General features: G+C 53.1%; 1 protein-coding gene across 2 annotated transcripts; it reads right to left on the bottom strand.

The window, feature by feature from the left end:
* Positions 1-537: 537 nt before the first annotated feature.
* STARD10 (StAR related lipid transfer domain containing 10) lies at positions 538-27,573 on the bottom strand. Of its 2 annotated transcripts, none has more exons than XM_007080889.3 (7): positions 27,498-27,573; positions 23,013-23,323; positions 4,578-4,725; positions 3,864-3,967; positions 3,080-3,197; positions 1,208-1,260; positions 538-957 (listed from the first exon to the last, which is right to left on the bottom strand). In XM_007080889.3, the coding sequence occupies exons 2-7, from the start codon at positions 23,217-23,219 to the stop codon at positions 712-714; spliced, it is 876 nt and encodes a 291-aa protein (XP_007080951.2). In that variant the 5' UTR covers positions 23,220-23,323; positions 27,498-27,573; the 3' UTR covers positions 538-711. The 2 variants fall into 2 exon arrangements, with proteins under 2 accessions (XP_007080951.2, XP_042815220.1); XM_042959286.1 differs by lacking the exon at positions 27,498-27,573 and adding an exon at positions 23,713-23,812.

The following is a 27,573-nucleotide window of genomic DNA, read 5'->3' as shown; positions in this document are numbered from 1 at the left end:
GATGACCGTCACCCTCAACCCCCAACCTTCCATCCTCCACTCTGAGGCCCACAGCCCTGCGGTCTGAGACCCAGGAACCTCTCCCCCTTCCTTATGTGACGACTGGAGAGCATCAGATCCTCTACCAATGCAGGTGGTACCAAAGGGGCCTTAGGCTGAAGGTCACACAGTAGAACCTCACCCTCTGAACCCTGAACCAGGGTTTCCGGCCAGATCCACTTCTATTAGAGCAGTGAATGGTAGCCAAATAGCCTGGAGCAAATGGCAGAATGAACATGTAACAAGGACACGTGAATGGATGAGTGAACTAAGGAACAGACACAGGAAAACAGAACACACCATGGACAGGAGGAAGGGGTGACGACCTGACACATACTCCAGCTACACAAGGGGAAATGAGGGGATGTCTAAAGGGGCAAAGGCCAGGGGATCAATAATAAAATTAACAAAATGAACCCTAGAACAAGGGGATTAAAGGTGACAGTGGTCAGTGGTCATGCCCGGGCAGGTGGGAAACAGGCACAGCGACGAGCCAGCTGAGGCTGTGGGATCGTTTATTGGGGCTGTGTCCAGTGGGGCCGCAGCGCCAATCTGGGCCCCAGCCCAGCGTCCCTAGGAGGCGCAGGCGGTGGGGGAGGGGAGAAAGGGCGGGAGGATCCGCCACCGCTGACCCCACTCCATCTTGTCTAGGTCCCTGCGGTGGTGCCGCAATCAGGTGAGCGAGGTGTCGTCGTCGCTGCCCTCGCCGCCCGCGCCGCCGGTGCGCTCCTCCCGGCTCTCCGTCACCGCGCTCTCATCGATGTTCTCCAGCGAGTCCGCGTGCTGCACGGAGAGCTCCGACAGCGCCAGGCTCGGCAACGGGCTCTGCTCCGGGTGTAGCCACGGCTTGAAGTGCGGCTGATGTTTCTGCTTCCACTCTGGGTACTTGACGCACGCCTTGTACATCTTCTTCATGGCCTGGGGGGGCCGCCACACATCCGAGTCAGGGGTGGACACGGCGTGGGACTGAGTCTTCGCCACTTCCCGGCCTGCGCCCTCCAGTGGTTCAGTCCCCAGCTCCCGGGACCCTGACTCTAGCCCATTTCATAAATCTGCCCCTCAGCCCTGACTCCGCCACCCCTGACTCCCAGTCTCCATCCCTGACCCACCCCCTCAGCTGGAACCCTCTCCCGCTGCTTACATACCCCAAAGTCCCAAGGCCACTCACCTTGGGAGCCAGGAACTGAGAAGATTTATTCACTACCCACTTGGGTAAGGAGCCTATGAGAGCAGGGAAGAGTAATGAGGAGAGAAGGGAAGAAGCAGCCTCAGGGACCCAGCTCCCTCCAAACATACATATCAACCTACTCCTTCCAGCCTGGGGCTTCCAAGGAGGCTACCCTCTTCTCCATGGGAGGGGAGGAGGCTGTGAGGCAAGTCCGTAAGACTTCATCATCCTCACTCTCTCTTTCTGTCTCAGACCAAGGTCCCCAGGCTCAATTCTGTCGTATCCCCTCCCCCAAACCCACCTGCTATACCCCTCCTGTCCCTCTGCTAAGCCCCAGAGCATGGAAGAAAACCACAGGGTCCTAAGTGACCACAGGCTACAAGTGGGTTGAAATCCTGACCCACCAAACTCTTGCCTGTCACCTCCCCTCCACTGACATTCCTTCTCATACCCAACCTGTGAATGGCCCTGATGCTCTACCCCGCCTTCTACCTGTCCTCCCAAGCCCCCTACCCCAGGCAGCCTAGCTGCTACACAGACCTCTTGGCTAAGCTCCCCATCCTGGGCTCGCCTGGAATCCATAGTTGGTAGCCCAACCATCCACCCTGTCTCATTCCCAAATGTCTGCTCTTGCCTCTGACACCCAGCACACTCAGTCAGTGAGGTGCTAGGGAGCCCTGGGCCTACATCACTGGGTGCTTGGTGGGGTTGGGGCACACCCGGGCAAAGATGTTCAGGGATTACCCGTCCTCTAGACATTCACCCATTCACTCACACTCCACATCCACTCCATGACACTTACTCTGGGCCAGCCCCAGGGACCCAAAGAGCAACTCACTGTCTGAGACGTGACAGTGTACCAAATGCTCTGCTAGAGGGGAATGGGCCTGAGAGCATGGAGCCAGTGGTAACTCTGGGCATCAGGGACAGAGGAGGTGACATGTGAGGCAGTCCTGGGGGCATGCATAAGGGAGGAGAGATGTTTCTAGGATGAGGGAAAAAGCTGCCTAGACAGGGAGGTGGGACGGTGTAAGGTGTGAGGAAGGACTGGGAAATGTGGGGAGGGGGCTTAGACTTCACTCTGAGGGCAACAGAAAGTCACAGAAGAATTTGAATCAGAAGAGAATCATGAGGAAATGCATGTTTGGGAAAAATCCCTCTGTAGCTGTATGGACAGAGAAGGTCGTTGACTATGGAGAGAAATGACAGATTCAGGAGCTATTTAGAAGGTACAATCAATAAGAATTGGTGGCCATACCTGGGAGCTGAGCAGAGGGCATCCCAGTCAACCACCAGGTTCTTGGTATGGGTGACTAGGGGGAGGTTTAGGAGAAGGGGAAAACTAGGAGGGGAGATAGTTCATAGTTCAGCTTTGGACCCAGTGAGTCTCAGGTCCCAGAAGACATCTTAAGGGATGAGTCCAGGAGGCCAATGGCCACAGGGATCTGGTTCCCAGCAGAGAGAGACATGTCAGCTGGCCACAGAAGCCTTGGGAATAGCTGAACCTTCCCAAGGGAGGAGAACTGAAGCCTGGAAAACTCAGGGCCTCTGGGATGGGCAGAGGATGGGAGCTAGCAAGATAGATGGAGTGAAAGCAGACAGTAAGCAGGAAGCCAGTCAGAGCATGGAGGTGTGGGAGCCCAGGAAAAGAGCTCCAAGCTTTGTCATGGAGCAATGGCTACCACTTTGGCCTTTGCTTTTCAAACCAGTATAAAGTCTCAAATCTTGGTTCAAATGATATTTTGGATGGAGATGCCTCAAAATACAAAACAGCTCCTAACACAGGCTCTTTTTGATCCCTAGTAGATCAGGCCACATCTCCTGTGGTATAGGAAAGGATCCCATGATAAGCTGCCAGGGCCAAGCCCTCACCTTTGGGGTCCACCTGGGCCAGGTAGGTGATGACGCAGCTCTTGGGCCCCGTGCTCTGGATGAGGTAGCCCGTCTGGATGGACACAGCTCGGACCAAGTCTTTCCGAGGTGGGTATTTCTGGGGATGGAAGGCAAAGGGAGGTGAGACTGAGGGTTGGGACAAAAGAAGTGTCTTTATGAGTACATACACACACACACACACACACACACACACACACACACACACACACAGAGTCAGTTAGTTCACATCCCCTGGCATCCACTCCAGAACAGGCCTGATGTTGGTATAGGCAGAAAGAGAGGACTCAGTCTAGGTCACTGTTGCCTCTCAAGGTTTCCCTGTTCCCCTCAGGAAAGCCCTCAGTCTGGAGTCAGGGGTCATGAGCACATACATGGGCATTCACACATGCACTCATCTTTGCCCAGGCCAGCTGTACCTGCCTGTCTTGCCTGCTGTGGAGATCAAGGTGGCCCAGCCTCAGGGAAGTAAGAGGCCCTGCCTCTTACTACTTGCACCCCCTTTCTGAGCCAGCCCATCCCACTTGCCCACAGTGATGGCTCACATCACCCTCTTCTCATCTGCCTGAGAGCTGAGCAGGGAGACAAGAGCCATTATTCTCACTATATAGTAAGGAAACTGAGGGCCAGAGAGCTTCGTGCCCAGACTAAAGTCACATGAAAGTCATGGTAGTAGCCAGAAGCTTCTTCCTGGGCCAGGCTTGCTGGCCCAGCTGTACCTGGGACCTTCCCCTGCCCACCCAGCAGGGAAGGCAGGTAGACTCACAGGATGTTTGACTGAGTAATTCATAATGATGTAATCAGTGCCCATGGGGAGCCAGGAGCGGAGGGTGATGACATCACGGTTCTTCAGGGGCTTTGGACACCTCCCTGTGGAGGGCAAGGGACAGTTCAGCAAGACCTCTGGTCTGCCTGCCTGCAAGGGAGGGCATAGCAGAAGCCAGGGACACAGGGATGCCTAGTTAATCGCTAGTCCCCCCTGATCCAAACAGATACACCCCCCCACCCACCCACCAGACCACAATCCCAGAGCTAACACTAGGAAAGAGACAGAACCCTCTCCCTTCTTGTCACCAGCCATTCCTGCTCACAACCTCACACGGCCCTTACCTTGCTGGCCGGGCCTGTTTGTATATGTGAATGTGAATATATTATTGTGAGTGTGTGTATCAGAAAATGTGTGACTGTGAATATGTGGCATGTGGCCATGGAGTGTGTACATGACTCTGTGTGCATGTGTGTGGAGTGTGTATACATGAACATGGGAGTGCATATGTGTTTGTGAGTGTACGTGTGTGTGCCCAAGAGTCTAGGAGTGGACAGAAATGTCAGGGAGGGCAGCCCTACAGCTTAGCACTCAGGTCTCTGAGCAGCCTGGCCATGGGAGTGATCACAAGGAGGAAAGGTGGGAGAAGGAAGCTGGGCTGGAGGCCTGGATGGAAGCAGGGAGGCTAGGATCAGTGTTCTTGTGCCTGCTCACAAGAGTAATAGCCCACGTCAGCATTGACTGTTAAGCGGGCAATGTCGAAAGTCTCAATGACGTTGCTGTCCCACTTCTTTCGGTATTCAATGTCGTGTAGGACGTCATAGAGTGTCTCAGCTGGCACATCGCGGCACTCCATCCGGCACTGCAGACAGACACATGGGTTGTTAGGGTCACACAGGGCTAAAAACCCCAGCCAGGAGACCAAAGGGCAGAGAGGCAAGAAGGGGAGAAAGAACATGAAGAAGAGCTTACCTGTCCAGCCCTCCCAGAAGCCACCCGTGCGAGGAGAGAGACAGCCCCTGTATCCAGAGACCATCTCCCCCATCTCAGCTCCCACCAAACCTCCCGTTCCATCCCAGTCTCCTTTTCCAGGAAGCCTTCTTGAATGGCCAGGCCAGACCTTCTGGACTCCCGTACACTAAGTCTCTATATCTATGCCCTCCCAGACCACTGATCTTCATGGGTGGAGGCTCATGGCTGACTCAGCGGAGAATCTGGTATGGTTACATGCTAAATGAAATGAAGGCTTAAACAAACAAATACCTAAATGGATGCTTTCTTTCATCCATGGTACTCACCACCTGACCATACAATTTACCTTTTTTTTTCCTTCATCCAACAAATATCTTTGGATTTCTTACAGTTTTTAGCTCTGTCCTCAAAGAACTTTCCGTCTAGGGGAGAGAAGAGCCAAGGATCCCCTTTTTTATTTAACCTTCAAAACAACTCTGCCAGACAAGAAATGCAAAGAGGAACTTGAGGCTGAGAGAGGTTAAGTAACTTGACTAGGGTCACCCAGCTAGTAAGCAGCAGAGCTGGGATTTAACCCAGATCATATGTCTGGGAAGCAAGTAAAAACAGAACTAGGTTTTGCTAGGTTTGCACTCAGCAAGGTGAAACTTAGTTCACGTCCTTATTCGGTGATTGTTTTCACCCAAAAGCTCAAAGCCTAGGCTCAAGGTCCCCTCAGCAACTGGACAAGTTTTCTTATGTAGTTTAAAAAGGTCTCCCAGACCTGGGCATTCAGACAGTGCCACAGGAAACACATAGAAAGCAAACTTTGGTTTTCTTAATTCTAAAATTGGGCTGATACCTCCGAGTATTTCTGTGAGAGCAAAATGTGATCATGTATATAAAGCACTTAGGATAGTACCTGGCAGAAATAAAGGTAACACCTCCACTGGTGGCTGGAGAAAGAAGGGCGGGGATGGGGGGGTGGGTGTAGGGAGAGAAGGAAAAAAAAAAAAAAACAGGATAGTACCTGGCATGTGGTGAGTGTACCTCTCAGTATCTCTGGGAGATCTTTCTACTTAAATCATTTCCTTATTGTAGAAACAGTACTATATGTTTTAGAAAGTTAGACATACAGACAGCAAAAAGAAAACCATCATATTCTCATCATTTAGAGATTGCCACTGTTAACACTTTAGTGATTGTTCTTCCCAAGCCTTTTCTGTGCATATTTCCCCCAAATGAGATTATTCTGTGCATTCCATTTTGTAACCTTCAGGCAACAATCTCTACCATTTTGTTGCAGTAAATTTTCAGCACATCTAACACTCACAGCATATTCACATTTTTCCAGTCGTCTCAACCAGGGCCCAGCAGAATGGCTCCTGTAAAGAAGCATGATGAGAGGAAGGGCCGTTTGCCATCAGTGAGGTAGTCACCAGGGAACACACACCATCAACATTCACAGGCGCATCTAAGGAGTGGGTCTCAAGAAGTGTGCCCTTTGGGCCCCCAGAGAGATACAGAAATTTGCCATGGAGATGGGAACTCCAGAAGCTCACTGACACCAGGCTCAACAAAGCTGTTCGGGGCAAAGGAATAAGGAATGTTCCATACTATATCTGTGTGCAGTTGTCCAGGAAACTAACAAGGATGAAGATTCAAACAAGCTCTATGCCTTAGTTACCTGCGTACCCACATCACTTTCAAAAATCTACAGACAATTAATGTGGATGAGAACTAATTGCTGATTTTCAAATAAAGATATAAAACTGCAAAAAGAAAAGACAAGACAGACAAAATCAAAGTTCGAGGACAGATTCTAGCCTGCAAAAACTCACTGTGTGAGTCTGAACAAATCACCTTCCCTCTCTGCTTTTCTGATCCATGAGGAAGGTTATGACTCTAGATCCAGTCATTTAACTAACAGCCCCAATTCTAGTCCTGTGCAGAGCACAGAACAATCAGAGGTGAATCTGAGACCTGTCCTTGAGAGGCTTCTAGTTGAGGGAGGAGACCAACCTGAAAATGGAGAGGTGCCCTAAACTGCCCAGTGAGGGCACAAAGGAGGAGGTCAGCTCCGCAGAATGGAGGCAGGCACCTCTTCTCCACTAATACTCAAAAGGTCCTGGTTCCAGGTTTTCCTAGAGAAATGCAGGATTCTGGGGCTGGGTGAGATAAGATGAGCCTGGAACATCTTATTGTGCCAGAAAGTAAGGACATACTCACAGAATGATAGGGACCTTGCCAAGCAGATACAGGAGCCAGATGAAGGGCTCCCACTGACTGGGTGAGTGACTTGTCAGGGTCTGCCCAAGGCTTTGCCAGTTTTAGCATCGAAAATCCCACATCCTAGGAAAACCCTCCATCCCAGACAAACTAGGAGAACTGGCCACCTACCACAGGCTAAAGCTAGGACAACCCGAGTATCAAAATAGTGATAATCAGGGCACCTGAGTGGCTTAGTCAATTGAGTGTCCCACTCAGATTTTGGCTCACATCATGATCCTGGAGTCGTGGGATCAAGCCCTGCATCAGGCTCTGTGCTAAACATGGAGACTGTTTAAGATTCTCTCTGTCTCCTTCTGCCCCTCTCCCCTGCTTGCACATGCACGCTCTCTCTCTAACATACAAAATAGAATGAAAAAATAAAATAGTATAATAACAGATTATATCGAGGCTCCTGAGTGGCTCAGTTGGTTAAGCGTCCGACTTCAGCTCAGGTCACGATCTTGCTGTTCGTGAGTTCAAGCCCCACGATGGGCTCTGTGCTGACAGCTCAGAGCCTGGAGCCTGCTTTGGATTCTGTGTCTCCCTCTCTCTCTGCCCCTCCCCCCAATTACCCTCTGTCTCTCTCTCAAAAATAAAAAGCTTTAAATTAAAAGAAAATTTTTTTAAAAGATTATATTCCACTGAAGTAAATAGGAAGCCAAAGTACATATAGGTATGAATACATAAATGGAATGTTTGATGAGGAATAGGGTATTACTTCCCATAAAATACTTAATTACAAAGGGAAAATGAGTAACTTCATTGTAGAGAAGCATGGCAGACCCCTCCTGAGTCAAGTGATCACAGTAAACATTATTAGTAATGAGACAAGTTACAACTGGGTGTTGCCTGATAGAATGCAACGAAGAGAATACAGGCACCACTTAGGTGACATTTCTGCCAAAGATGCATAACCAAAATCCAGTCATTAGAAAAATCAGACAAACCCCAAATAAGGGACTTTTACAAAAGTCTCCCCTGCTGAGTGTCAGGGTTGTGAAAGTCAAGGAAGTACCCAGGAACTCCCATCACACCTAAGGAGACTAATGACACGTGTGAAGGAACTAGTGAGTGAGTGAGTGAACGGAGTGAGGGAAGGGCTGGGATGGTGAGAAAGGCGTGGGGGAAGGTGGCAGAGGTCAAACTGGCAGCAGCAGCAGCAGCCGGACGACCTGTACTGAGCAGCTGTGTGGAGGTCTGGACGCTGCAGCAGACATTCAATGCAAGCTCACTCTTCACCCCAAATTATGAGCTGGCATTACTCCTGTGCTGTGCATAGAAGACTAGGGCCCAGGAGATTAAGCAACCTGTCTGAATCAGACAGCAAGAAAGCAGCAGAGCAGGGATTCAAAACCAGATTTTCCTGTACTCTCAACCATCAAGGACCACTCACGTGCGGCTTCTGAGGAAATGAGAATTTCTCTATAGCCAAGCTGACTTGGCTTTACAAGTCCTCAGAGGTGTTATCCTGGGCAGTGAGTGTGTGGAGGGGCAGTGACGACAGAATTATGCTCTTGGGCTAGAACCCTACCTGGGACTGCCTCTTCCCTCTGGTCAGGCTCAGCGTGCACAAGGACCCAGGTGCACTCACGGCTGGGGGTTGGGTGCACCCTGAGGAGAGGCCCACACTGCCCAGACACCGCTCAGGGCTGTTGTGGCTTCAGGACCAAAGGCCTCCCTCTGAGACAGCGGGAAGTAGGCGGGGCTTGCATGGCCACGAGACAGACCCAAGACAGACCTGGCAGTTGAGTGTAAACTTTGCATAACATTTCATCTTTACACTTGATCTTAGCCAAAAGGCTGAGAAGCGATAACATTTCATCTTCAAAACAGGGGAACTTTAAAGGTTTCCCAGGCTGGTGGCAGGCTCTTGGGCAGGAAGGCCGGCAGTGGCGCTCTGCTGGCAGGGCAAGAAACCCTGGCTGGGGCGGTGGTACTGCAGGTGACAAAACAGGCAGGCTGGGTGGCTGGTCCAGAGAGCAGAGTGGAGAGTGACCGTGGGCGTCCTCATCCCGTCTGGCTCCCAGCCATGCTCTTTCCACAGCCCCCAGGAGCTAGGGGCCTGTGCCAAGAGGGGTAGATTACATAGGGCATTGTTCCTGCCCACTGTGGCAGCTGCCACATCTGCGAGGTGTAATTCTAAGAGGCTTCAGAGGGATGGTGGGGGTAGCGGTGAGTCACTGGAGAGCACCTGGGGGGCAGGCCTGTGACCGGATCCCACAGCCATTGGGCCCTGGGCAAGTCAGTCACTTCATCTGGACATCTGGGAGCTGCCCCTGCAAGCCAGAACTGAAGGGGGTTTGCTCTGGGTTGCTCAGTCAAGGAGCCATGCTGAGCTGCAAAACCCTTAAAGCCTGGTTACAGCAGGGAAGCTGACTTGCAGCTGAGAAAACTGTGGCCCAGAGGGAGCAAGTGACACCAGAGAAACTACAGACCATATTTCCTACATTCCACTCTCTCCAGCCCCGGGAGGTAGAAAACTGGAATTGCTCAGAAGCCCTGGGACCTGCACACCCTCAACCCTCAACACACTTAGTCCTACGGAGCCATGGTCAAAAGGGACTGGACAAGTGAAGAGGGCCACCAGGGAAGACTCTTGCAGGTTTTGAGCCTGGCAATCCCAGGTTCCCATTCCAGTTCCTTCCCCTTGGGCACAAGCTCCTGAGTCTTAGTTTCTTCACATGAAAAACAAGGATAATAAGAGTACTTATCTCATGGGGATGTTGTGATTCAATTAAACGAGATCATGTATGCAATATACCTGGTACATAGTAAATACTCAAAAAATAGTAGCTGTTAGGACTTCAGCCGGCTTCCATGAGCAGCCATTCACCCTTCCACAGGATAGGACCAGGTCACATTTGCATTTTGTGCCCTTTATGCTTCTCTGGCCTCATCCTGGGGCCTGCCTATTGGTCCATCCATTTATCTATCCACCACTTTCTTTCTAGAGTCTGCTATATACCAGGACACTGCAACTGGGCAGGAGGAACTTGGAGATGAGCCAGAGGCCCCAGCAAGTGGGTAGCATGAGAGACAAGGACACAGAATCCCAGCAGAGAATGAGTAGGGGTGGGGGAGAGGGGCACAGTAACTGTGGGAGCAGAAGGCAACAGAGCCTAAAAGGAAAAGGGGCAGAAGTGCTGCAAGGGGAGAGAGGACATTTCAGCAGAGGGACTGGTGAGTACAAATACCTGGAGACTTAAAAAAAATAAGTACAGGGGCACCTGGGTGGTTCAGCTGGTTAGGCTTCCAACCAGCTCAGGTCATGATCTCGTGGTTCGTAGGCTGGGGCCCTGCATTGGGTTCTGCTCTGACAGCTCAGAGCCTGGAGCCTGCTTCAGATTCTGTGTCTCCCTCTCTCTCTGCCCCTCCCCCACTTGTGGACGCTCTCTCTCTCTCTATTTCTCAAAAATAAATAAATAAACATTTTAAATAAATAAATAATTAAGCACTAAGCAGGATCCAGTGCCCAAGCTGTGTCTCATTGTGCCCCTCTCTTCTCTCCCACCCTTGCCCTGTGCTTCTCTGGAGGCCTTCCCAGTGCTCAGCTTTAGAGAAGGAGGGATCTCCACAGAGGGAGGGAAATGGTGGGGAGAAGGGCTCCAGTATGTCCCAGGACCCAGGGAGATAGCTGAGCCGAGACAGGGGACAAGAAGTAAGGTCACCTCCACAGGGCTGTGGTATGGCCTTGAGGGCCAAAGGCCAGGTCAGTAACCTGCAAACTGACAGACAGGTGGATCCAAGTTTGGCCCTCACCCCAGGTCTCCAGTATCCTTGCCCATGGGATACGTGCAACACACGGATTATCCCACAGTCCTAGGGACCCAGGAGATTATCTCTTCCTCCACACTCTTCAGTTACCACTGGGGAGAGTGAGGCCCAGAGAAGGTAAGGGGTTCGTGTGGGCTCTGAAACATCCCACAGGCTGTGCTGACTACTCACCATGCTGCATTTTAATAGACAGTGTTGTAAAAGGAATAACTGTTATGCAAATCATCTTTTCCCAACAGAACCATATTCAAATCAAAGGAAGCATTCCTGACTAGGGGTGGGGTACTCACTATCAAATCAATCACAGCCTTGAATGATAAGCACAACCTGAATAACCATTACCATGTACCAATGGCTCCAAATCACTGCCTAAGTCATCATCACAGAGGAGACAACAACACTTGGCCCATGGACCCCATAGGAGCTGACATGTAGGTCAAACCGCCTCTGCCAGTTGTCTGCAACACCAAGCTGTATCCTGTACAAATACTGTCTCTTATCCTCCCAACACCCCAATGGGTATCATTATCCCCATTTTACAGATGCAAAAACTGAGGCCCAGAGCATTACAAGGATTGACCAAGGCCTGAAGGCTAAGAGTGGTAAAGCAGAGAACTATCGCCTGGGTGTGTCTGACCCCAGATTGTTAAGGCTTTCTGCTACCTTCATCAAGGGGCAGGACTGGCCCAGCTCAAACAACATGCTGGCAACTGGAGACTGTCTTAGTTAATTGACGGTTATTATGCAGAGCTCATCGGATTCGGAGGGCTTGCTCACCAGGAAAGCGAAGCTCAGACATTCTTCCTCAGAGCAGAGTTCCTGACTCCACCCTCAGACTGCACTGGGCTCAAAGACAGAGCTGTACTTTCCCAAAACTCCACCCAGGTGCTCTGCACCTGGAAGACCCCTGAGAATCTTTCAGCCACTGCATTGCCCCACCAGACCCAGCCAGGCCACACACAGGCTCATGTTTACATAGCAGTTCCAGGCTGCCTAGGGCAGACAGGCCTCTGCCCAGCTACATCCTGCTTTCCTGGCCTTGGCCTGGGCAAAGGACTTCAGCTCTGAGTCTCAGTAGCTTCATCTGTCAAACAAAGATAATCCTCCCCTCAGAACGGAGCTGTGAGGATTAAGTGAGGCTTGTACAGAAAGCCCCAACAGCAGCTGCTCTTCCTCCAGCCCCAAGCCCCAGTGCCACCACCCCCCCCCACCCCCCCACCCCCCCCACCCCCCCGCCCCAGGACTTCTCAGGCCCTGCCTACAGGAGCACCTTCTTGCTAATCCCCAAAGGGCAGGATATACAGGGCCAGGGAACAAAGTTTAAAAAAACAAAATGCCCAGATCCCTCCACAGTGTGGATGGACAGGGAGCAAATGGGCAACCCTCTTCCACCAGGGCCCTACAAAAATGTATCTGCTCCCCCATCACAGCCCACACAACCAGGCACTGCCAGCTCCATGTCAGCCCTGGTGCTGAGAGATGCAGCCTGGCCTGGGGCATATAGCAGGTGAGAGGCTCAGCTTCAGCAGCGCCTCTGCCTCCTGTTCTGAAGGGACCCCTCCCAGGGGCCCCCAATGTCTCTCCCAAAGGCCTCAAGAAGCCAGCATTAAGCCAAGTTGATAAAGCACCTGCCCTTGCCTCTGGGTTTCTGGAGCTCCCAGAATGCAGACCTCTAAGACCTTCCTCCATGTCCCCCCCAAATCTCAAGAATAGCTCAAGGGCACTGACACAAGGGGTTGGAGAGAAAGTGGGGAATGGGATGCAGGAGGAGAGAGGTCTCATCAGTTCTGCTTTCTGAGAACTTTCCTTCTCTGGCTCCTTCCCTATTTTGTTTTTGAACAAACTTCAGTCTGGCTGTTCCCTGTCCAGAAAGCCCTTCCTGTCCTTAAATCTTTTAGGATGACCTGGGGCCTACTTCTTGTCTCCTCCGCCCCCAGGGCCTCCCTCTATCAGCATGCATTGCAATGCACTGATTGGCCCACAGTGCTGTGGCCCCCTTATTCATCTTGGCATCCCCTGTATCTGGCATGGTTTAATAAAGACATATTTCTGAAGGGAAGGATGGACAAGTGAGACAGAAAAGAGGTTGTGCCTGTGTAGGCTTCTCTGACTTTTAGAGGGCAGGGGCCATGGCCAGTGGTCCTTAGAGCTTCTGTGGACTTCAGAAGGAAGAATCTTGGTGAAAACCTCCTAGACTTGTAAAAATCTCCATGGCACTTGAGGCTTACTCCTTCTGCCATCATCCTTACATAAAATGCAGTGTAGGGGTAGGAGGTGTCAGAGACAAGTTCAGGGAAGATTCTGGGACTTGCTGAAAGATCCTTAATAGTTCTGATAGTTAAAGAAAAGTAAATTTAAATGGTACTGAGGTGTGAATTTATATTTTAGTAAATTAGCTAAAATATACAAAATATTTACTGCTTGTGAGGACATGCTAAGACTGTTACACAGTTAGTGACACCAAAAATTGGTTCCACTATTCTGAAAAACTATTTGGCAAATTTTTTTTAAGTTTATTTATTTATTTTGAGAGGGAAAGAGAGAGAGCACATGAGCATGAGCAGGGGAGAGAGAGAGAGAGAGAGAGAGAGAGAGAGAGAGAGAGAGAGAACCCCAAGCAGGCTCTGCGCTGTCAGCACAGAGCCTAATGCGGGGGTTAATGTTGTGAACTATGAGATCATGACCTGAGCCAAAATCAAGAGTCAGACACTTAGCCGACTTGGGCCACCCAGGCTCCCCCATTGGCAAATATTTTTTAGGTCATAAAAATGTCTCTCAACTCAATTCCTGGAACTCCAGGACCAGAAATTTATACTCAGAAAAAAACACCAAAGAAACTTGCTACAATATTTATGACTATATTATTGCATTTATAATTAGCAAAATATATTGAGAACCTGGAACATCACCAACAGCTGGGTCTGGTTGGGTTAAGACACATCACCTGGATGATTGCTGCTCAGCTACTGAGAACTGCGCATGGCTCCCCACCACCCACCCAGGGAAGGGCAGGCTCTGAACCTTTGGAACCCAGAACAGGCCTGCATGGAGCAGCTGCCGGAAATGTAGAATTAATAATTCGGTAGCAATACAAGAAACTTTTACAGATGCAATGTTAAATGAAAGAAGAAGATACAAACTTGTACCTGTGCCAAGGTCTAAAGTATGTATAAATTATGTACACTCTTGTGTGAGAGTTGAAAGGAATCAAGGAAAAAGTTTTACTCAGGAATTGAGGCTCTGGTGATTTATTTTTCCTTTTTGGATTCTTGGTACAACACAGTTTATACAAGACATAGAAACCATACTTTTTTCCCTGAGTTGAGAGTGTTGTCCAGACCCTGGAGGTCCTTGTTCCCTGGATCTGGAAGTCTGGGCTGAGCTGAGATGGGGCCTGAGGCTGCCCATGTTAATGCTGAGTTACCTTAGAAAGGCTCCGCATCATCTGACCATGCTAGGAGTGGAACCAGAGGGGGACCCCCCCCCAAAGCTGCACAGGCAATGACAACTGTGGGTGGGCAGGGCAGGGAAGAGGATGCAGGAGGCCAAGATGCAGCTACAAGGAGGAGCACCTAAGTGGAGTCCTAAAGGATAAACGGAAGAGCAGACGCACTCAGATGAAAAGGAGGTGAAAGAGTTCTGGGCAGAGGTGCTGGCATGAGCCTGGGGGCTGGAGGAAGAGGAGGGCTCAGGTAGTTCCACTGGGTAACCTGAGTGAACATGGAAGGAGGCGGGAGGAAATGGAGCTGTCCCTAGAGAACCTCAGGCTGTTCATTCATTCATCCATTCAGCAAAAGTTAATGGTGTGCTAAGAGCTTCACAAATTCATTTAATTCCATCCTCTCAATTACCTGGGAGGAGGGAAGATTATGCCCATTTGTAAATGGTAGCTCAAAAAAGTGAAGAGAGGAACCAACACAGAACCCAGTGTGACCCACAGTTCACCAAGGCTATTCCCTGAGAACCAGGTTCTGCTCTGTGGAGGACCCAAGGAATTCCAGGTGAGCGAGCACCTGGCCAGGTGAGGCCTGTCCCTGAGGATCCATGCTAGGGGCTGGGTCTGTTGGGGCTGGCTCTGTCTGGAGTGAGGGGAGCTAGAAGGACACAGAGAGCATGTGTGGTGTGAGCCCAGAGCAGGGGCTCTTTCCCCCATCTTCTAGCTCAGTATCCCCACCTGTACTATGACCACACAAGCCCTATGGCCCTCTATTCTAAAAGGAAAGGGATCTGGCACCAAATACCTCCAAACCATCTTCTCCCCAAAATTGGGGTCCCCTTGAGACTATGGAGAGTGCAGGTGCTGCCATCCCTCCCCTAGACAGGGCTCCTAAGTCTGCTCAGGCAGACTAACCCAGGCTCTTTGCTATGCTCTCCATCCAGCGCTGAGTGACTCATACCTGCTCTGCCTCCTTCCTCTGTCCTTCCCCCGAGTCTCCAACAGCTTCCCTGGACCCATACTGCACCCCTCAGACTCTAGACCAGCAGGCCCCAGCTGCGCAGCAGTGAGAACCATCCTGCTCTGACATCTCAGAAGCTGACCTCCTGGTCTGGAGCTCCTGCCACTCCAGCCCTGGAGGAGGTGGGAGAGCCAGACAGAAGAGGGAGGAGAGGAGAGAGGCAGAGAGTGGGTGGGCCTGGAAGAAAAGGAAGGGATGGGGGAGACTAGTGACACAAGACACGAGACAATGGCCAGGGCTGGCACACAGACATCAAGACAAACACAAACTGGCTAAACACCTCCCAGGGCTCCAGAGACAGCCCAATGCCCCCAAAGCACTCTCTCTAGTAAGCTCCAGACAGCGTCTTTAACAGCCTCCTGGGCATCACCCCCTGGACGGCCCACAGGCTCTCACTCACCATGTCCAGTACTGTCGTGTTATCCACCCCAGTGCCCACTGCCCTGTGCTCCCCTCCAGTGCCTAGAACCTAGGCATGGCTCTGGACTCATCCCTCCCTCTCATTCCTGGGATTGCACTCAGCCATGACCTTCCAACAGCTCCTCTTCACCAACCTGAGGCAGGCTTCCTCATTCTTGCTTGGACCACTGAAGCAGCATCCTTGTCTCTGGTCTCCTGGCTCCCAAGCCAGTGCTTCTCCAGCAGCTAGGGAGCTTTCTAAAACCCAGAGCTGATGATGGCACTGCCCAGCTTGAAAGTCCCTGCTATCTTTCTCTCTCTGCCTTTAGGCCGGATCCCAACTCCAAGATGTCCTCCTCACTCTGGTTCCGCCTCCACTCCTTCTCACTCTCAGTCTGCACTCCTGCCTCTGGGAGCCTACCCCACTGAGGGATTCAGTGAGAATTGCTCAGCTTGCCACCTGGCTCCTGCTGGGCTCCCAAGGCCCCACCCAGACACCCCCCACGCTGCCAGCCACTGGCCTCCCTCTGCCTGAGTTCTCTTGGAAGGTTGTCCCCATCTTTGTCAGTCTCCCCACTAGGCTTCAGGAGCAGGGCCCAGTGTCTCCAGCACTGGCATGGCGGCTGACAGAGTGGGTGGGAGGTATGAGAAGAGGTTTGTTGAATGAATAAAAAACTGATACAGAAAAAAAATGGGATAGGAAAGGGGACGAGTAGAGACATAAGGGCAGAAGCAGTAACCATCAGAGATGGGGACAGAGAACACACCCTAAGAGGAGACCCTGAGACCCAGAGGTAGGCCCAGAGGCTGGGTCAGGAGGCTGGATGGAGGTCGGGAGGGGAAAGCTGTGGCAGAACCAGCACTGAGCCTGGGGCTAGAGCTGCCAGGAGACAGCTGAGGAGACATAATTGGATCAGAGACAACTCTGCTGCAGTGAGGGGGTGTGACTCACACACACAGTAACACCAGACACAGAAACACACAGTCCCACACTCAGAGGCACATACACACCACCTCAGACACATGCACACACATACACACACATACACACACATACATACATTCAATATGATTTACTGAGCCCAGTCAGGTTTCTGCCCCAGGGATGTCACCTGGGCAGATGTGAAGAGGCTCACAGTCCACCCAACCGAGGACCCTATCACACACACAGTCACCCACAATCCAGCTCCACAAACAGAAGATCCACACATAGAAGGCCAGACAACCCCTATCATACCATCCTGTCTTCATAACACCACCATAACCACCATCTGGTATCTTATTTAATGATCTGTTTGCTTCTATTCTTCTTGTCTCCTCCTTAGGATGTAAGCCTCATAACAGCTGAGTCTGATCTGTCTGAGTTGCCACTAAATTCCTGGATATAACACAATACTTGGCATATAGTATGTGCTCAATAAAAATGTGTTGAATGAATGAATGTCAGAGACACACAAGGGAACTCCATCCTCTCTGTCAAGCCTCTGCCTTAGACTTTTATCACTTTTTTGGTCCAGAATCAGGTCCCAGGCAACCTGGAAGGAACCAGAGATGGGGAGGGGGGCCCGGGGGGCAGGTGCCAGGAGATAGTAGAGGGGATCTCAGCAACTAGGAGCAGATGCAAGTTGTGGCATGAAACCCAAGGATGAGATTAAATGGCCCAGGACCACAGTACTCATCCCCCTACTTCCCATGTGTGTGTGCTGCGGGGGACAGTGTACATGTGCAGGCATTTCTCACCTGCCCCAGTACATAAAGATTCTAGAGATATCAGAAGTAGCTAGTATCTGCCTTCAGGGAGCCTCGGATGAGAGGCAGGGAGGCAAATGTTAGGTTAAAGCCCTAGAGAATAGCTCCAGTGGCCCTGTGTCACCTGCCCCAGGCTCTCTAATGACAGGTGAGAGGAACCTATATTTGGCATGGGATCCACCACTAAGTCCTGGGCCTGCCACTTTCTTTCATTCACTGTCTGTGTTTCTGAAGGTCCAAGGGCCCCAAAGCGCAGAGCCCAGCGCAAGCATGCCAGAGGGGATAAAGTGAGGCACCAAGAAGAACAGGGACACCTCAAGCCTAATACCTGCTCTGAACAGCTTTCCTCCCACCTCATCTGCCTAGGTCAGAGGCCAAGGTAAAGGATCAGGGCTGGAATAAGGTTTCTATCTTATCTATCATGGTGGCAACCTGGTTGCCAGGCCTGTGGCCCCTAGCCCCTCAGGAACCAGCTGGAGTGGCCCAGCCAAGGTCCCAGATTCTGGAGTCATAGCACCCACAGCCCTGGTTCCAGGTGGCCCAGCCAGGCGTGGAAATGCAGAGGAAGAAAGAAAACCCATCCGTCTCCAGGACTCCCTCCTTCCTCTCATCTCCTGAAACTTTAAAGACTCTGGGCTGGAAACTGAGCTGGGGCTCGTTAAAGTTTAAAAGCCAGAGCCTGGGGAGCCGGGTGTGGAGGCACAGAGCCAGCCTGGGGACTAAGGGCTCTTCTGGCCCCAGGGGGACACTGACTGGAGGCACCTACCCCCACTCTGCTCAAACTCACAAGGTTCCTCACCCACCAAGGCAGGCATCAAAGGGGCTGCATATCCACAGTCTTACACCCCAGCCTGCAAAATACAGTTTGCACATTGCAAAGGGTTATGCTATAACCACCATGTCCCATCCATTATCCCTCCTAAATCTCTCTGGATGCAATCCCTTGCTCCATTCCCCACAGCCCCTGCTTTCACACAGGACTCAGCACCTCTATCCAGACAAATACAGTATCCTCCCCTTCCTCTTCCTCCTCCTCCACTTCCTACCTGCTTTATCGAACGCCCCCTCCCCCCCGCCCCAGCCTGGGATCCCAGGACCTCCAGGACCCATGTTCTAGGGCCTTGGTCCAGCTCTCTAATCATCTCCAACTCCATACTAAACCACCTGCCAGTCTCCTAATGTACTACTCTATTTCCCACCTCTGGGCTTTGCACAGCTTGCTCCTCTATATGGAAGGCTCCCAATGCAATCAAACTTGTCCATCTCATTCACCACCCAATTCCAAAGGGATCACCTGAGCATTCCAGGAAGCCTTTCCTGGCCCCCAAGCTGGTTCAGAGGCCCCCTCTGGGTCTCCATAGCTTCTGTGACAAGTGTCTGTCCATGTCCATCACATGCACAAAGGAGCTCCTTGAGAGCAGCGCTTGGGCTTGATCCTCTTCTCTGTCCCTAACCTTCAGCATAGGGCCAGGCAGAGAGGCTATCAGTGAATGTTCACTCAATGAGTAAATGAATGAATGAAGTGCCCAAAGACAGGCAGGGCAGCACTACTCAACAGATGAAGAAGCTAAAGCCTAGGTGGTGGCAGCAACCTGCCCAAGGCCATGTGGCCGTGACTCTGGACAACGTGCTCTCTCCTCCAGAGACTCAGCCTAGCCCAGAAAGACTTCCCCTAAAGTTTCCAGCCACCTCTGACCTGAGGCACTTAGAGGGAACAGACTTGAGAGTATGGAGGGGGTGGGGTGAGGGTGCCTTATGGGAGCAGGTGGACAGTGAGATAGGGAAGGGAGGGGCCGAGGAGCTTTCTCCAAAGCAGAAGGGGAGGAGCCATAAGAAAGGAAGTCAGAGAAGACAGGTCCCTACTGCTCAGCTTCCTGTAGCAAGAGGAACCTCAGGTTCTCAGCCACAGTCCCTCAAGAGACCTCCCACCAAGCCCCTCAAGGACCCTGCTCAGTAGGCCCACTCCTGCCTCTGTGGTCTGCCTGTGAACATCTGCCCCGTGTAGTAGGCAGAAGTCACCTGGAACTGTCCTTCCTCTCTTTACCAGGGTCTGGAAACTTCTGAAGACAGGACCAGATCTCCTCTGCCTCTCACATGGCTAGCCAAGCACAAGGTTAGGCAGGCTGCAACACTGGAGAGTCTGAGCACATGAGCATCAAGGGCAGGGCTTGGCAGGCCATGTCACCTCCTGCTTCCTTCCCCTCATTCCTCATTTCTCTCCCATGGGCCCTTGAGTCCCATTAGTTCAGAGGCCCTTAGAGCCAGGAAAGTCCCAAGGCAGAAATGGAGGAATAGCCCAGAAAAGGGCAGGGACATACTGATCGATGGTAATCCACAGAAGAGGATACCACAGCCAGGAATGGACTTAAGCTGGCCCTGCTTAAATGACTGGCAGACTCCTTAGTTTTGCATTTCTCATACACTCAGACATTGGCCTGGGCATTGAGAGACCTAGGTTTGGTTCCAATCTGCCCTCTGCCTTGGACCCAGGATCTGTGTTCAACATCTGCCTCTGGAACAAGGCCGGACCTCTCAGAAGGCAGTGTCTTCCTCCTCTCCAGTGCCCAAAGCACAGTGTAGACCTGAGGTCAGGCCAGGCCATGTTGGAGGCCAGGAGGGAGGAAAAGGGTAGAGATGACCTCCAACAACCTCTCCCCTTTGTCTTTGCTCCAAATGCTGGGACCAGAGCTACAGTGGCTTTCGGGGACCTGTGGACACAGGGACAGGGAGAGGATAAGTCTAGGGGAAGGGAGATGAGGAGAAAATCAATAAGGTAGACCAATAGATGGAACCCTACCCCCACCCCCACCTGAGGATCACGAGAACAGGGCATGTCCAGAGTGCAGGCTGGCTTTCCCAGCTCAAGGGGCAGGCCCACAGACAGGCTGGGGCAGGATGGGGTAAGGGGTCAAAAGCTAAACAAACACCGGTGGTTGAGTCCCAGCCCCCTGGAGTGACCCAATCATCCTTGGGGACTCTGGCTTCAGACCTGCTGTGTGACCTTGGCAAGTCACTTCCCCTTTCTGGGCCTCAGCTGTCTCATTTATCAAACAGGAATGGGATTATGAGAACACCATGTACTTCAAAGAGTTACTGATGGGGTCAAATGCCATAACATTGACTAACAATGTGAGCCCAAGCAGGGGGGGCAGGTGCTCTGGAGTCAGGCTGGCTTGGGTCCTATGCCTGCCTCAGCTGCTCTGTGATCTTAAGCAAGTGACTCTTGGCTTCAGTTTCTTTGTAGCATGAAGACAAGCCTACTACTGCCCAGGACTGGCCTGAGGGTAAATTTGAAGATGGAAAAGATGCTTGACTCCTATCAGAAATGAGATTTCCTGCATGGAACCTGGGAATCCTGGAACCTTGGGGATGGGATGCTCAGAGACTCCTGCCCATCTCCCAGAGCTCCACTTGGCTGGGCTGAGGGGATGGGGAGTCAGGGGGCTGGCCGCTCAGGATGCCCATAGCCAAGGTCCCAGCCTCCATCCTAGGCTCCAGCTCTGTTCGCCTCCTGTCCCCAACTCTATCTCCATTGTGGGGAGAACAGAGAGAGAAAGGCTGGGAGACTGGAAATCTGGGTTCCAAGCCTGGCCCTTCTAGGACTTGGCTATGTGACCCTAGACTGGCCTCTGCCCTTCTCTGAGCCTCAGTGTCCTCACTTACACCCCAGTGAGGAGGGAGTATGAAACAGGGATTGCAAAAGGTCTTCTGGCACCTCTGCTCAGTCTGAGAGGGAAAGGAGGATCCAGGTCCCAGCTAGGGACCACAACACCCAGTTTTTCCAAGTCCCCTCCTCTCCCAAGGAAGTCCACTTGACAAGACTGATCTGGCCACAAGGGGTCTATTGTGGCAGTCTGGCCCCAAGACCCGTCAACTCCAGTCATGGACTGGGCTGGGTTTATTCATTAACCAAGCCAGTTGGAGGAGGCAGCTCCGCCCTATTGACACAGAGGGTGGGAGTACTGGACTTAGTTCAGACCTTCCCCTTCTGGAGAGCCTTAAGCCTTTCCCAGATCACAGGAAAACAACCTTGTTCTCACAACAACCTTGCTCATCTTTCATTCAGTCTGTTCCTTCCTTCTTTCCATCCTTCATTCAAACAACATCCTTGCTCTATCTGTGTTGGATGCTAGGGATGCAAAGAGGGATAGGATCTGTCCCTGCCCTCAGAGAGCACCAAGCTGGGACACACCAGCTGCCCTGTGCTTCCCTGCTCCTCAGCCTCAGACACAGTTCAGGCCCCCAGAAAGCCTCTGGCCCAGGGCCCTCAGGCCTGGGCAGAGTTCCAGATGGGGAGACACACATGGAAACCCAGAGAGAAAGAGATAATCAGATAGCTGGGATGCAGACAGAGAGTCACGGGGGCGATGGGGAAGAGAAAGCAGAAAGCATGAGCTAGAAGGCCACATGGGACAGATGGACAAAGCTGTAAACGACTAAGATTTAGTAAAGCAGAAAGGCATAGGGTCAGAGAGGGAAGGTCAGCTTTCTTAGACCGTGGTATGAAGTCAAGATGCCAGAGCTAGGTCTGAGAGCAGGTTCTGGGCAGGAGTGCCCTCAGAGTCCAGTGCCCTTCCCCTCTACCCCCCCAATAGGAATACACTGCCCTACATCCGGGAGGAGGGCAGCAGAAAGAGGAGGGCAAGGGAAAGGCAAGGGAAGTGAAGGACACAACCTACTGCCAAGAACCCATTTAAGGGAGAATTGCCCCCCTCAAAATGAGGCACTCACAGCAATACCAGATGTGTTGGGGGAGCTACCGAGGCCTCTAGACCAGAGTCTTCACCAGCCTCTGCCCCATCTAGGCCCCAAGGGGAGGTGGGCTCATTGGGTCCCAAACCTCAAGCCTGCCCGGTTCAGGCAAAGAGGAAAGTCATGGGACTTTGAGGAGTGGGGCTTAGGCTCTGAGGGAGCTGATGTGCCTGTGTCTGCCCTGCATCTGCTGGCCTCCCTTGGCCCCCTCCTCCCATAGCCTGGCCCTGTGTAAAGCAGGGACATCCAAGTCCCTGCCTTCAGGATCTGCCAACCACAACCCTAAGTCCCTGCAGGAGACTCTGGGAGCAGCCAGGGAAGGAAGAGGGAAGAGCAGCACATCAGGCAAGAAGGAATCAGGTCCCTGGCACCCAGGACTGCGGAGAGTGAGGACAGACCAGGAATTAGGGAGAGAAGGGCTCAGTCTCCCCACCTGGGATGACTCAAGTCAGGGACCCAGTGAAGACTTGCACAGCCAGCGCAGTCCCAGAAGGAGACCACTCTCTCAGGCCTGGCAGCAGCCCACTTCCCAGGAGCAGGCAAGGGCATGCAGAAGCCTGGGTTCAGGCTGAGTGAGCCAGAGTGAGTCACACCCCCTCTCCAGGCCTCAGTTGGCCCATCTGTGTGAGGAGCCCTTGCCCAACAAACTGTGCCTCCTCCTGGTTCCCTGGCAGGAAACTCCTTCTGAGTCCAGGTGCGCGACCAGGTGTCTGTGGCCCTGCAGAGGAGCAGGGGACTCCCTGTCGGAGGCAGCAAGGGCGCAGTGGAGGCTGCACGTGGGGCAGAGCAATCCTACCTTGATCTTGTGCAGGGTCCGATCCATCTCCACAGCCTGCACCCACACAGACACGCCGGCCTTGCTGTAGGTCAGATTCCAGCCCTCCTCGGCCTCACACTCTGACCGGAAACTGCGGAAGTCCTGGTCGTCGGGCACCTGGACACTATCGCGGCCCAGGACTGGCCGAGGCCCTTGGGGCTCTGTTGAGGCAGCGGACTTCTCCATGGGGAGGCCCAGCGCCCTGGTCCTAGTCCCGCTCTCCTGGGTCCTCCGCGGAGGCTCCGACAACGTCGACGCGGCTGCAGATGCTGACGCCACCTTCCTGGGACCTGCAGGACCGGTTTGAGGACGGGAGTCAGTGCGCTGGGGGCGCGGGTGGGGCTGTCCGGGGTCCTGGGCCGATGGAGAGTTCGAGACAGGCAGAGGCTGGCCCCCTAGAGAGCGCGGAACCGCACAGGGCAGTCACGGGGGCCACCCCCAGGAGCGACCCCAGACCTCCCTAGGGCCGGAGTGGGGGCCGCGTATCGGGTGCGGAGGCTCCGTAAGAGCTCTTCGGGAACCCAGGGGAGGCCAGGACCCGAGGTGACGGACGGTCCGGCGGGGCTCCGCGCAGTGCCCGCCGGACCGGCTCAACTAACTCGGCAGCGGCGCCGGCGCGGGCTGCGCGCCTGGCGGGTGGTGGGGGCGGGGTGGGGCGCCCGCCCAGCCGGACGCTCACCTGTGTTCGCTGCTCTGCGGGGGCCCGCCAGGGCCCGGGGTGCGAGCGCCTCAGCCGCCGCCGCTGCCGCGGCTGCCCGGGCGACCGGGGCCGCGCGGGGGCTCCGGGGGGAGGAGCAGTGGGTCCCGCCGCCCGGCCCCGCCCCGTGCCCCCCCCCGCCCCGCGCGCCCCCTCCCTTCCTCCCTCCCTCCGGGCTAGGCTCAGAGGCTCGGGGGCTCCGCTCCCCGGGGCTCGGTATTTTCCAGGCTGCGGAGGTACAGCTGACGGAGCTCGGAGCCCCGCCCCGCCCCGCCCCGCAGGGTCCTAGCGCCCGCCCCCGCCCGCCCCGGGAGGGGCACGGGGCCGGGAGAGCGCTAGTCCTCAAGCTAGGGTTGGGGACGGGGCTGGAAGGGGCCGAGTTAGAGTGGACTCTGAGAGGAGGGGCTCTGAGGTGCTTGAAGAGGGATTCTGGAAGTTAATTGTGAGCCCCTTCTCTCCATCCCCCTCCCATACTCACAGCTATACACCCCTGCAACAACCTACTTACACACAGGCATGCTGTCCCCAGACATCCCAGAGACGCCCCCACACGACACTCCAGAGACCCAAACATGGGCACACACCCCCGCCACAATCAAGAGCAACTTAGAGATGCCAAAGCTTGCATCCCCCACCAACCACGAGGCACGCCAAGCCTACACACTTCTAACCCAGTTCACAGTGAGGTTCACAAACCCAGGAGGAAGTTGATCCAGCCCACTAGCCTCAAGGTTCATAGACTGACCAGACTTGGGTAAAATCTCCACTCCAGTCTTACTCCCAGCTGGGGGATTTAACCAGGCCCCCCTCCAGCTTTGGACTCTGGCAGTTGTCCACCACCATCTGCCCTGAGCATCCCAGCACCTGTCCACATACCTCCCATGGACTAGACTAGGCTCTCAACAGCACCTGGCCCCAGAGTTCTGGGGCTCCCCTGACCCTCCCCAGGCAGAGCTGGCCAGGGCTCCAAAGCCACGGGGCAGATAGGTCCACCAGCACTGCAGCCACCCTTTCCAGCCTGGGAGGCGGCCACTGCCACCTGCCCCCTGGGTCCTAGTGCCAGCTTTGCCTCCAGTCACTTCCAGTGAACTGAGGCCAATAAATAGTTCAACTTCTCTGAGGCCAGGCCAGCATGAGTGTGGCAGATGGCCCAAGGCTGAGCATTCACTCATTCCAGTGACTGGCCTTTGACCACAGAGGGGCAGGGAGGGCCCTTGGTGAGCTCACCTGGATGAACAGCTAACTTGCCCAGTGTCACACAGTGAGTACATAGCCATCCTGAATAGTATCCAGGTCACAGCCTCCTCCCACCCCAGGTTCCTTTCTCTGCTCTGGCTGCTCCATGCTCTCTGGGCCTTAGTTTCCCATCTATGGAATGAAGGAATAAGAATGTATAACCTCCTAGCCTCACCATCCTAGATCTCTGGGATGGAAGAGCTTTTCTTAAAGGTGCTAGAGAAAAAACGAGGAGTTGTCACAGTGTGTTCACAAATAGAGGTGTTTTTTTCCTACAGTGCTTAGGGCTCCAATACGTTTGTGAATCAGGCCCAATTTTATAAGTGAGTGGGGGTGAGCAGGGAGCCATGATGGCAGATGACCTCAAAGGGCGTTCTGCAAACTAAATCCTGTAAAATGAGCTGCAGGTCCCCATGAAGTGTGATCACCTTAGATCTCCAGTATGTGGGTGGCATAGTCAGATACTCACCCCCACCCCTTCTAACCCACATTCTTTTAATGTGTATGAGTGGTGGCAGGGGAGCTGGCTCTGGGCTCAAGATGAAGCCAGGGCTATGGCTTTCTGCTATGTACCTCCTCTGTCTCCACCCTAACTCTAGGCAGGTCACTGCCCCTCCCCTGGCCTCAGTGGTTTTGGCTGACGGCCACAACCAGATTGTGTTTTATCTCCCACAACACAGCTCAGTTGGAGACCCAAAAAGGAGTCCACAGGGCCTATTCTGTGAACTGTAGCCTCTGGGATCTACGATAAGGAAAAGAGATGGGAGCACTGGCCTGGTGGATCCTGCCTCCTTAGGGCTCCAATAACATCTCAGCAGACAGCAGGCACAAGGGCAGTAAACCTTTCATGCCCATCACCCAGTCCAGGGTAAAAGAGATAAGGCTAGGTTGACAGTAGTAACGGCAGACTGACAGAGAGGTACAGATGGCAGAAACCAAACCATTACTCAAATCTAAACAGAAATTGACCAAGAATGAATCTTTTGAAGGTCTTGGGTCAGAAGTAAGTGACCTGGTACCCCTGCTTGGATAGCCATGCCCTGGGCTCAACCTTGGGTCCTGGGTTCAGGCCAGGCTAGCTAGCCAAGTGGATGGGCAGAATCACTCCCCATCCTATTTATCATTAATTTGCCCTTGCAAGTCCCCCTCCCTCCCCTCCCCCCCCCCCAAATTTAGGTGTCTCTGGCTCAGGGGGTTATGACAGTCTCCCAAACATACCTTTAAACACCCCTGAGCAAGAGAGAAGGACCCTGTCTGCTCAAGGGTGGAACAGTGAGCCCAGGAGGGCTGGGAAAGGGGACCTAGGGGAGGAGTCTGGGGGGGGAGTTCTAGGACTTGGCCACCCCTGCACAACCTGGCAGCACAAATGAACCTGGGTTCAAATCCCAGCTACACCTATCTCCTAGCTGTGTGACCAAGGGCAGGTGACACATCCTCTCTGAGCCTGTTTCTTCATCTAAAATAAAAATACCTACTGAGAATTATTGCAATGAAAAGAGTTGTACATGTGTCAGTTTCACCCCCAAATAACCAAAAATATAACTGGGAGGGGAGGTAGAGAGAATACACTGTCCACAAATGGCATGTTTCCAACAAAAAGTGTTAAGGTAACATCTTGATATGATGGTGGTTAAGATTCTCATGAAAGATTAAACAGTGTTAAAGGTTGGCAAGGCATGACCCCACTCTGCCCCTTGCAGACCCCTGCCCAGCCATAGGGCCCCTCCACCAGAGGTGGATCAAGGTATCTCTTTGGGCCCCCAGGACAGGGCCCAGGTCTGGCTCCTGTCTGGGTCCCGAGCCCCAGAATGGGACATCACAGAGCAGGAATCAGAGTGGGTGTGGAAGGGAGCAGCTTGTATGAGAAGAAGGTGCTTAGCAAACTGAGAGGTGTCATGGGAATGTGAGGAATCATTACCTAGGGCACTGAGCAAGTGCTAGGTCTTACACGTGCCCCTCACAGAGAGAGTAGCTGAAGCCATGAGAGGCACAGGGATACCCCTGAATCACAAAGCAAGTCAGAGCCCATGTGGGAATCTCTAGTACCTCAGGACTGTGATTCCCGGAATGGGGGCAGGTGGTCTTTTGGAGATTCACACCAGACTTTGCTCACAGCCCCCAGACAGACACTGGAGCAGGGGTCAGGGCACCTGCCTAGAGCCACCCATGGCCTGGTCCCTAACACTCTCCCCTACTCCCCCGACTGTGTCCCCATCAGAACTGAAGGTCCTCAGACTAATGTCATCTGTACCCAGCCCCTCACTGTACAGATGGGGAAACAAAGGCCCAGCTAGCAGGGACAAAACAGAAATAAGAACATAGGTCTCCCAACTCCTAACCCAAGGCTCTAACCCTGCTCTCCATTGTATGCCATCCCTTTCACTAGCCTGGGGGTGATATTAGCACAGTCACCATCCTCTCTCTCTGTCTTAAGATTCAGCCTCTGCCCAGGGTCCCCACCCTGCCCAGTGTCCTGGATGGTGAGGGGCCACCAAGTCTTGACTTGCTCCTGGGTTCTCCCTCCTACTCACCATCTAGACAGACGGATGGCTGCCCTGATCTCCCTTCTGGGAGATGAGGAGAAGCCCCCCCCCAGCCCCTTCTCCC

This window comes from Panthera tigris, chromosome D1 (genome assembly GCF_018350195.1).
Source record: "Panthera tigris isolate Pti1 chromosome D1, P.tigris_Pti1_mat1.1, whole genome shotgun sequence".
NCBI classification, from domain to species: domain Eukaryota; kingdom Metazoa; phylum Chordata; class Mammalia; order Carnivora; family Felidae; genus Panthera; species Panthera tigris.
Note: the sequence above shows the minus strand (reverse complement) of the source record. Positions and strands in the feature narration are given on the sequence as shown.

What these genes read in the sequence shown, in the direction of transcription:
- STARD10 (XM_007080889.3), bottom strand. Translation starts at nt 23,219, where the DNA reads ATGGAGAAGTCCGCTGCCTCAACAGAGCCCCAAGGGCCTCGGCCAGTC. An exon ending in ATTACTCAGTCAAACATCCT is followed by an intron (nt 3,198 to 3,863) that starts GTGAGTCTACCT and finishes TTCCATCCCCAG; the next exon opens with AAATACCCACCTCGGAAAGA. An exon ending in GGCCCAGGTGGACCCCAAAG is followed by an intron (nt 1,261 to 3,079) that starts GTGAGGGCTTGG and finishes CTGCTCTCATAG; the next exon opens with GCTCCTTACCCAAGTGGGTA.